Source organism: Telopea speciosissima, chromosome 4 (assembly GCF_018873765.1).
Source record: "Telopea speciosissima isolate NSW1024214 ecotype Mountain lineage chromosome 4, Tspe_v1, whole genome shotgun sequence".
Taxonomy (NCBI): Eukaryota; Viridiplantae; Streptophyta; class Magnoliopsida; order Proteales; family Proteaceae; genus Telopea; species Telopea speciosissima.
Window position 1 is genome coordinate 49,828,849 of NC_057919.1, and position 10,822 is coordinate 49,839,670.

The 10,822-nt window shown below is 39.7% G+C and overlaps 2 protein-coding genes across 2 annotated transcripts in view; one reads left to right on the plus strand and one right to left on the minus strand.

The window, feature by feature from the left end:
- The window catches only part of LOC122658916 (target of rapamycin complex subunit LST8), a 70,774-nt gene extending 60,863 nt beyond the window's left edge, over nucleotides 1-9,911 (minus strand). The window contains exon 1 of the mRNA XM_043854070.1: nucleotides 9,901-9,911. The gene's annotated coding sequence lies outside the window, so the exon portion shown is untranslated. The remainder of the gene's footprint in view (nucleotides 1-9,900) is intronic.
- LOC122658914 (caffeic acid 3-O-methyltransferase-like) lies at nucleotides 3,726-6,443 on the plus strand. Its single transcript, XM_043854068.1, has 4 exons — nucleotides 3,726-4,182; nucleotides 5,139-5,449; nucleotides 5,960-6,024; nucleotides 6,147-6,443. The coding sequence occupies exons 1-4, from the start codon at nucleotides 3,749-3,751 to the stop codon at nucleotides 6,441-6,443; spliced, it is 1,107 nt and encodes a 368-aa protein (XP_043710003.1). The 5' UTR covers nucleotides 3,726-3,748.
- Nucleotides 9,912-10,822: the final 911 nt, after the last annotated feature.

The following is a 10,822-nucleotide window of genomic DNA, read 5'->3' on the forward strand; positions in this document are numbered from 1 at the left end:
CCAAAACAAATAGGTGTTTTCTCAAAATCTGAGTCACTCTCTCTGACTGTCCATCCATTTTTTTTTATCAAGACATCATACTTAGAAACTTAACCAATTTACTAGATCAGACTCCCAAAATTCGACTTTGATCAGACTAAATCTATTAACTGATATAAATTATATCCAAAATGGTCTACCCAAAGAGACCAAAATATCAACTTTATTCCTGGTTAAAACATTAAGTCACTTAGCTGAACCAAAAAATTAATCCTATTATTCTTGAACCACTAAAGTAATATGCAAACCTAGCCAAATACATCTTTAAACTTCCTGGGCCTTATCTCTATACCATCATGGCCTATATAAAAGGTTCAAAATAGGTTTGGCTATAACTAAACCACTCACAGTTGAGCTAGACTAACCAATAAATTGAACCAGCATTGACTTGGTCCACAACCATTCAACATTTATCCATATAGAATCACACAAGCTCAAACCATTCAACTTCTTTTGTGTGAACCAACCAGAGTCATGAATCACCTAATCTCGAATAGATGCACCTCACAATATAATTCAAACCGTTTTTACCTTAGCATGTACCACTATTAAGTTTCCAAATTTTTTTTTTCCAGGGTATCACATAAACCACCATGAAACCCCAAGCTAAAACCTTCCAAATTGGGGATTCTTGTTGAATGGAACCCAAAACCCCATGGGAATCCTGAAAGGATTGAATCCCTAGGATTAGTAGCTCCCATGGAAGGTAAGAACACCCCTCATGGACCTCTTATTGGCCCCATGGCCATTGACCAAGGACTGGTTCGAGCTCAAGCCAAAAACTTAATAGTTTTGGCTTGAGTGGATGAAACAGTCTATGGACGATACATCGTCCGCTCTACCTCATTGGACTTGCTGCTTGCATAGTCTGCTGGCTTGCGAAAGAAGCACACAGTCCGCTCTATCCCATCGTTCGCTCAGGCCAGTGAATGTTGGCTTGGAGTTTGACTTCAAATTTGATGCCCAGACCTTCTCTCACCAATTGTATGATTTTTTATGAACATGTTGGAGTAACGTACACCTACGGCGGAGGGCATGCACTACACGGAACCCGTGTATGCGATGATGTGCACGTGTCCAAACATATGCTTCGTTGTTGGCATGGTTAGCCGTTATCAGAGTAACCCAAGACTAGTTCATTGGTAGACAGTAAAGAGAATCCTTCGATACCTACGTGGGACTATAGACCTCTTGCTCATCTTCAGTGGTTCAGACTTGAGACTGAGAGGCTATAGTGATGCTAATTGTGCTAGTGATAGAGACGAGCATAAATTCACTTCAGGGTATGCATTTGTCCTAGGAGGCAGAGCTGTTACATGGAGTAGCAAGAAACAAACCTGCATCACCCTAGCCAGGATGTAGTCAGAGTATGTTGCATGTTCAGCAGTAGCTCAGGAGGTCGTTTGGCTCAGAAGGTTCTTGCAGAGACTTAGTGTTTCTGCTCACTCATACGACGTTGCGCTTATACATTATGACAACACGACAACACTTGCATTTGTGAAGTACCCTAAGTTTCATGGTAGAGCCAAACACATTGACATATGATACCATTACATTTGAGACATGGTTGTACAAAGTGAAGTCGTTCTAAAACATATCTCCACTGGCAGTATGTTGGCTGATCCTTTGACAAAGCCCATTGCCAGAGATGTTTTCCTTGTTCATGTCAGGACATTGGGACTGAGATGGATTTGATATGCACTTTACTTTGGAACACTTTTGTGGATGGATATTTATTTGTATCTCTCATTCATTTATTTATCAGATATATTCGTTTGAGTGATACTGTCTGTACACATTCATTTGTTATTATAAAGATGTCACCAGGCACAGAGTCAACCCACTCACACGGGTGACTCTCTTGGTGCTTGTAGATAGCGAGCAAGATGAGCCTATGAGCATTTGTGCTTTATGGCACCTTAGTTTGAGCTAAGATGAGACCTTATCTGGTCCAACTTGGAAGATGCCACCCTTCTACGTGGCTTGTGGAAAGCCAGATTCAGGTAGAAACCATGAGGGTGACTGCGCTAAAAACTCAGGTTAGACGCTTGGCGTAGCGACTAGACTAAGATCTGTATGGCATTTTTATTTTTCGAGAGTGACATGCCCACCTCAGTGGAAGTTATGCCATAGCATACATATCATACTATATGTGCTTATACCGACCAATAGTGAGAGTGATTGAATGGATTCCTACTTCGTCACTATGTGAGTCACGTGGATTATATTAATACCTTAGTACCCTTATTACTTAAGACAACGTCATGAAGATGATGCTCAATGACGCTACTTTGACGTACTCCTTAGGATCATAGATGATGTGGTCCAACGAGACACGATTGGGAAAGCTGTTGGGAACAATCGGATTGACAGGGGCTCAGGGAAAACCATCCAACATTACACCTTACTTTTATGATTCATTGCCCGGGTGACTTGTCGTATTTGTGATCGACGTAGTCATGAGTACATTACATACAAAGGATTGACACTGCTCATCGTGAGGGATCGAGAGTGTTAGAACTGGTGTAATTGGATTGTTTGGGGTATTTCGAGATTGTTTGTTAGTGATGTGCTATATTGATTAGATGGAAGTTTGATATAGCACTCCTACCTCATATTATCTTGTTAGGTCACACACCCCATTTCTTGTATGAAGAATTACACAAATTGAGAGAAACTTGGATGCATAGTTGATCTATTGCGTCCATACATGGGCGAGTGGGAGATGTTCATCGGATCCGGGTCTTGGACCCGATCCATGGCGCCCATGTGGGGCGGCGTGACGCAACTCGTGTGCAAGGGGAGGGAGCCATTCACTTTAAGTGAACGACTCCCTCTCCCCCTTTCCTATTTATAGTGAAAGACTGCAAAGGGGGGACTTAGGGTTTTGGCTATAAATAGATGCTTAAACCCTAAGTCCCAGAATAACATCAGTAACCAAGGTTTGTTTCTCTCTCTCTTCACTCCAAGTAATTGTGTGCTCTTGGGAGTCCATCTCTTCCCAAGGATTTTTAGTGTGGAGTTCTCTGTGGAGAAACCTGACAAGATACTCGAAGATCGTGAAGGAGATCGTTCGAGTTCATGAAGCTTGTAACCAAACCTATACGAGATCATCTTCTGATGCGTTCCCATCTCCGTTTAGGTAACACCCTAAAGGGTGATGATTTATTTAGATAATTATTATTCATGGGATGTAAAACAAAACCCAACTCAATCTCTTTCCATTGCGCATCGGGTATGGAATGGTTTCTTTTTTCCATGAGATGGAAAAAGATGTTTTTTTTTTTTTTTTTCTTATCGTCTTTTCCCTAATTGTTACGAGATAAAGGAAGAGATTGGTGTGATAAATTTTTGTCTTACCATAAATCCAATTTTGATTGATTTCTCCATCCACCCGGAATGGGATGGACCAACCAATTTTGATATTTCTCAAAATGGAATCTGTTAATATCAATATCATATACTTCTAACTGCTCCTATTTTAATTTCAAAAAAGTCTGCAATGGCAAGCCTCAAGCCTCTTAGGTTGTTTGAGTGGTGACTAATCATGGAGAAAGAAAAGCATGAGCGTCCTTACCAAAAAAAAGCATGAGCGTGGTTAATGCCACTGGGGATCCATTTTTTATGTTTTTAGGTAGGTGAGCTCTTCACTATTAATTGAACTCTGCATCTCTTAACACAGAATCCCAAGTCCTAGGAAACAGATTCCATGGATTCAAACCAGAACCAGATCAAAGCCACCATGGGACAGCAGCAGCAGCAATATGAGGATGAGGAAGCTTGTTTATATGCAATGCAATTGGCAAGCTCTTCGGTCCTTCCCATGGTTTTGAGATGCGTTGTCGAGCTCGGAATTCTCGAGATCATCAACAAAGCTGGTCCAGGAGCAGAAGTCTCACCTTCTGAGATTTCTTCTCAGCTTGCCACACACAACCCAGATGCCCCCGTTATGATTGATCGTGCCCTTCGACTCTTAGCCAGTTATTCAGTTCTCACTTGTTCACTGAAGAGACATGAGGATGGCCGGATTGAGAGGCTCTATGGGCAGGCCCCGATCTGCAAGCTATTCCTTAAAAATGAAGAGATGGGATCGTTGGATAAGTTGATGCTTATGCACCAAGACAAGGTCCTCATGCAGGGCTGGTAAAGATGAATCCCCCTTAGTTTAGCTATGTTTATGCTTGCTGTTTAATTTGATTCTTTTTTCTACTTCTGCTTATGCGTCTTAGAGCCTGTGAGCTTTGGAATAGCTTAGGCTATATTTGGATGTCAAGATCCTTCCAAGAGTGATAAAAAACAATCCCCTCCGCCCCCCTCCCAACCCAAGAATATAAGACAAGGCAATAGCATAAAGAAAAGGGAAAAAAAGGTTCCCTTCAGTATCTCACAAATTATTTTGATTGGAAAAGTTCCAATCTTTGTCGATTTTATTCCCTTCATTGATTGTTGAGTATAATAAACAAGGTAGTACTTCAACAAAAAATAAATAAATAAACTAACTAGGTAGTACCAAAAAAAAGTACACAAAATAAGTAGATAATTAAATAAAGGTTCCTGCCTTGTAGCAAAGGCTACATGGGTAGGTGAGAGCCAATGAGCGGCCCCATCTGTTTAATAAATAGGGGTAGAGGGGTCATTTCCTTTTAATATAGTCTTTTTTCCCGACGATTTGACTAGGGGTTTTCTGTTGATGGCATTACCCAAGGTGGATCCTTTAGCCAAATAGTTTTGTCTTGCGCTCTGTTGATGGCCATGGTGAATGTGGGGTTCAAGTCAATTTGTATTTTTCTTTCGTTCTAAGAATGCCTTGACAGAAATTTTGTACATCTTTTATTCTAATATATATTTTTTACTGATCTTTAGTTAGAGAGATCGAGAAAGAGAGAGAGAGAGGTCAATATATACTTTTAGGTGGAATCGTGATTTTGGTCACCGTGGCCAAGGCCATAATGAATTATATCAAATCACAAAATTTGGCTTAACAAGGTCTAAATCATGGAGTCTTTATCACAAGGTAGCCAATAATTTGGCTGAAGAAAGATTAGAATATTAGATAAATTCCTTGTAGGTATTCAACTGTTTTCTTGTTTTTATTGTAGGTTTCATATGAAAGAGGCAATTCTTGAAGGTGGAATTCCATTTAACAAGGCATTTGGAATGTCAGCATTTGAGTATCAAGGAGTCGACCAGAGATATAACATGCTTTTCAATGAGGCAATGAAAGGCCAAACCATCATAACTATGAACAAACTTCTTCAGACATACAAAGGGTTTGAGGGCCTAAATTCAGTGGTCGATGTTGGTGGCGGATTTGCAATTGCCCTTAAAATGATCACTTCTAAGTACCCATCAATCAAGGGTATTAACTTTGATTTGCCTTATGTTGTTGCAGAAGCACCATCCCATCCTGGTAATATTTGTTTTCTTTTTGGTCTATATTATTTTATTTTCAATCAATGCAGTGACAAGACCCTTTCAGGTTTTGGGTCTTGATGACATTTCTATCCCAATCTTACATTTGGCAGTAACACATGAGGAATCGACATCAAAAGATTCTTTGCCAAAACACATTCATTTATGTACTCACATTTGTATCCTGACATCAACATGTCTAGGCATATCCAATGCGACGACCATGTGATAAGGGTGTCCAACCCAAACCCTAATTGTGACTACCATTTAAAGTATAAACTTTAGGACATATAACATTCAAAAAGTTAATATCGCATGTGATAAAATTAAACCAAATGGTTCAATTTAAAATAAACCAAGTTTGATGGACACATAAATCCAACACTTGTATTGTTGCAAAAGCACCATCCCATCCTGGTATAATTTTTTTTTTCTCTACATTATTTAATTTTCAGTCAATGGATTTAGATGAATAACTTAAGATTTACTTAATCATTTTGGTGAATAGGTGTGGAGCATGTTGGAGGTAACATGTTTGAAAGTGTTCCAAAAGGGGATGCCATTTTTATGAAAGTGAGTTTTAGATTTGTCATTAGATCCTTCATCAAAAGCAGCTAATAGATTGTGTTTTCTGACCTATTCATTTATGTGTTTGTTTATACATGAACATCCTTTAAACATGAACATCCTTTCAGTTGATATTGCATGACTGGAGTGATGAACATTGTTTGACAATTTTGAAGAACTGCTATGAAGCATTACCAGATGGTGGAAAGGTGATCATCGTTGATGCTATTCTTTCAGAAGCTGCCGAAACTAACCGTATAGCTCGAGCTGGATATCAAATTGACAATTTAATGATGATGGCAAATCCTGGAGGAAAAGAAAGAACTGAGAAAGAGTTTCAAGACCTTGCCAAGGGAGCTGGTTTTCGTATTTGTCAAGTGATTTGCCCTTTAATTAACCTTTGTGCTGTCGAATATGTAAAGTAAGACATGCAAATTTATCATGTATCAGTGATACTTTTTATTGCTTGTTTGGGTGGAATATGCATCCATTGCTTGTTTGTGTAATCTTTTGATCGATGATCCTTTTATTGTTTGTTTGGCCAATCTTTTCATAGATGGTGATATTAATATTATCTTTTATCATCGTTTTTAGAAATCCTGGCCTAAGCCACATAAGCGCCCACTTGGGGATGATGTGGGGCCCATGATCCATTAGGGTTTGGGGGCCACTAAGTGGTCCCTCCCTCTATATAATAAGATGGAGATAAAGAGGCAGCAAGTGATATGCGATCACAATAGTCGCCTAGTTTCTTATTGACGTATCACACAAGGATAACTCACATAATTATCTTTCACGTTAAAGAAGATTATCTTTTTTGGGTTTAATAAAAATATATATACTTGAATGAAAAACAAGAATAAAAAAAGACAAAGAAAAGAAGAACAGTCTTCCCTCAATTCAAATATCAATCCAAGTAATAAAGCAAATGAAAGAGAAAAGAAAGACCCAAAAAGAAGAAACTAAAGGAAAGACAAAGAAATATAGGAATATAACCAACCAATTGAGAAGGAGGAGGAGATTGACGATATGTGGTGCCGTTGGGCTCCAGAGTCCAATCGGCCTCGCGAGCAAGTGAGGCGAGGACGTGGTTCATGTCGGCATGGGTGGCGAGGGTAAAGTTTCCATAGTGATGGAGACTTGCGAGCATACGACTGGTGATGGCCCGACGGTGACGCTCACAAAGCTTTGTGCATTCTTTTTCTCTTTCTCTCTCTTTCTTTCCTTTGCCAACGGAGGACATGCCTAGGGCTACCACCGTATCAGTCATAACAACCTTCCATCTTAGATCTTTCTATTATTGTCATTGCTTGAGTATCAACGTTACAGTTTGGCTTATTTTGACTCGAACCCTAACCCGAATCCAAATGTAGATCCGAAACCCAAAGTTTTAACCTTATATTTTTTTTTTGGAGTATTGATTTGATGTTCGAACGGGTAGAAAATGAAGAAGGAATCCTGGTGGTAACATGTCGCTTGCCGGCAAAACGACGCGTACCTCCCCCATACAATTTAAAAAATTCACAATCTAATGTATAAATCATGGTAAGCGACTCTAATCATGCCTTGGGGTATTTTGGGAATATGAATAATGTTGGAAATGTGTTTGTGCGTGAAAGCATCGATACTGGGGATGTTTCGACACATGGACAGCAAGGAAAACCCACTCTGGCTGATCTCTCTGGTTGACTACTACATCGACCAGTGTTGTTGTCATAGTAAATCTTTGTCCCAGGAGTGCGGGGCCCAGTGTCTCGAATCGGAGTTCTCACCGCCGCATCCCAATTACCTTGTAATATTGTTCCCCGATAATTTTTTATACGTGGGACCCGCGTATCGCTCCTCGTACACAAAATCGGCTTAAAAATCTATTTTTGGGAAAATAGCCCTTAGCTAAACAGCCCCTAAGACTTATGTCTATATAAACAAATCCCTACTCACTATTCACCTCTCTACAACCTAACCGACTGAAACAAAGAGAAGAAGAGGAAAAAGAAGAGAAGAAGATTTAGGAGCTCTATTGGGTAAGATCACCTCATGTTCCTATCATTCCTTCTTCTTAAATTGAATCTCTTCCTACCTTTTTGTTGGACCATGCTCCATAACCCAAATACCTTGATGTTTGGAACAAATCCGTGGTGGAATTTACCCTATCATCTCTGTAGAACCTAATCAAGACCAAACCCCCAATTCCTAGGCTCCTTCTATACCAAAATTCATGAATTGAATTCTGAAATAAAGTTTACTATGTTTCAGTTCATGTTCTTATGAAATTGAGTTTTAGATCATTGAATTGGAACCCAAAACCCACATGCATGTTCAAATCCTAAACCCTAACCCATTGTTAGCCTTATTACCAACCTATTCACATCTCTGATGTTTGAATTAAAGTAATTGATTCATGTTTCAACCACACAAAATAGTTTTATCCAAAGTTAATTCATGAAACTCCATTCATAGCTGTATTCACCTTCAAAATCTTAATTTCCCATTCAAATTGATCATATAATGGTTCCAATTCATGGTAATGATCATGTGAACATCATCCCATGATCAATTGGGTGTAATTCAACCATAAAGCCCATCAAAACCCCTGATTTTTGGCCCTGCCATGTTGCTACAAAATCTCTGGTGGAAGTTCTGGTCGATTACTTTATCCACTAGAGAATGCAATCTCAGTCATGTTACCCGCTGCTATCTCAGGATGATGACCCGGTCGACTACTTCATCATCCTGAGTTGCTGTCAAACTTGGGTATGAGTCTTGGACCTTACCCAACTTAACTATAAAGTAACCCTAGGACCCCACAAGTACTTAGACACCTTATAACACTTGTGTATGATTAAATAATGATAGGACTTAGCCTTTCGATCGTTGATCCGTACCGACAACCGACTCAAAGAATAACCTGACTTCACAACTACAATCACAACAAGGTAAGTGGGGATAGACTTTGATTTATTTTGGGAATATTTATTTCATTTAGAATGTTTGTTAGAAATCATGCATATGAATGAATGTTGTTTTTATTCGAAAATGATCTTTTGGTTGATGGTTATGGTTTATGGATATGGAAATGTAGAGTGAGGTTGATACGATGGTTTGAAATGTGAATCTTTGTGTTAGAATAGATGTCGTAGTCGGCTAGGAAATGAGAGGTATAGCGTACCGTAGTATGGGATGTGGGAGCACTGTACACCTCGTACTATGCCATTTAGATTGCACATGGCTAGGAATGTCACTCCCTGGTGCTACGACCCTTATCAACAGGGGTCTACGTGTTGGATAGTCCTTCTTGGGGAAACCAGCGTTACCAATGGAGGTACTGGGAACTCCAATTTCTGACTGAGGACCAGAACTGTGGTAAAGGACTAAGTCTTGGGGGTTTGCTGGGTAGATCGGCGTTGCCAACAGAGGTATTGGGACCAGCGATGTCCGATTGGGGATCGGGACTGGCAGGCTCCCAAAGCAACTCAGGTTTGACATCGCCAACGGAGGGGATGCTACCTAGGGTGTTGCTGTAGCACAAGCTTAGAGACTTAAATATTTTTTATAGGTGGAATTAAGATTAAAATTGAATCCATGCATCTAGGATTTTGCTTTGTGTGTGGTTTATCCTTTACTTTTTGGGCTAGGTGGAGCTCACCCCTGTGGAATATTTTCTTTTAGATTATCTTGCAGGTGGATGTGATGGTAGCAGAAAGGATTACTTTGAGGTAGAGGTTGATGACTACTGTGAACGTGCAGGTGCATACCCAGAGGGTTGTGACCCCAATCATGCAGACGATTAAGGTGTCCTTGGAGAACAAGGACGGATGACATGGTGTCATCTTTATGTTTTCTTTTGCTAAACACCTTCCTTTTTGGTGGAAGAGTTTCCACTGTTATATTTTAGAATAGTTGTGTATTGATCCGATGGTCGTAAACTTGAGAATATCGAGCTGTTGGAACTTTTAATGTAAATAATATATATAGGACTTGTAAATATTTTCTTTCCGTGCACTCTGATCAAGGAAATACTTGTTATGTCGATATTGTGTTGTGCTTGTGACGTGTAAATACTACATTTGGATCCTGGCGGTCTTCGAATACTTTGGGTATTTGGGTCATCCATCGAATCCTCCCAGGGGGTGGGTTTGGGGTGTGACAGAATAGTATCAGAGCGTGATGCTCTAATTACACTCACAAGTGACAGAAGTGCAAGTAACAAGGTTTAGAGCTAAAGAAATTAAATAAAAATCAAATAGCATAAATATAAATGGGGGTAGAAGAATACCATAGGAGACTAGCTAGGTGTAAAAGCTGACAATATATCATAATCCATGATCATAAGCTTTTCCATTTGGATTTTCTTGCACATAATAAAAGGAAAAAGAAAATACAAGTAAAAGATAAGAGAATAAAATGCAAACATAAACTGAGAAGTCCTAAAATCCTAAAACCTAGATCTAGTCTTGAGCTGGATGTTAATGCATATACTAGATAACTTTGAAGTGAGTATCCCAAAAGTTCAATCTCCATTCAATGGTACCCACTCTACCACCCAGATCTGAAAAGCCTTGTTGCATCATGGTGGTGATCTCCCCCAGCTTGGTCCTCATGTTGTCAAAACAAGTCATCATCTCCTGCCAATCAAAATCTCCAACTGACGGGTGTGGTCCCTGTGATGATGAGGCCCAGTATAGCCTCCAGCGGTAGTATCAAATCTCAACACTGTAGCATCCATAGGCTCATCCTCTACGTCACTCTATGGGAGTTCATGTATCTTCATCCTCTTGAGGGAAGCTTTGTTAATTGACTCTAT

Excerpts from the sequence above, each read along its gene's own strand:
- LOC122658914 (XM_043854068.1), top strand. The coding sequence starts at position 3,749 with ATGGATTCAAACCAGAACCAGATCAAAGCCACCATGGGACAGCAGCAG. Across the intron at positions 5,450-5,959 it reads AGAAGCACCATCCCATCCTG|GTGTGGAGCATGTTGGAGGT; the intron begins GTAATATTTGTT and ends TTTGGTGAATAG. Across the intron at positions 6,025-6,146 it reads GGGATGCCATTTTTATGAAA|TTGATATTGCATGACTGGAG; the intron begins GTGAGTTTTAGA and ends ACATCCTTTCAG.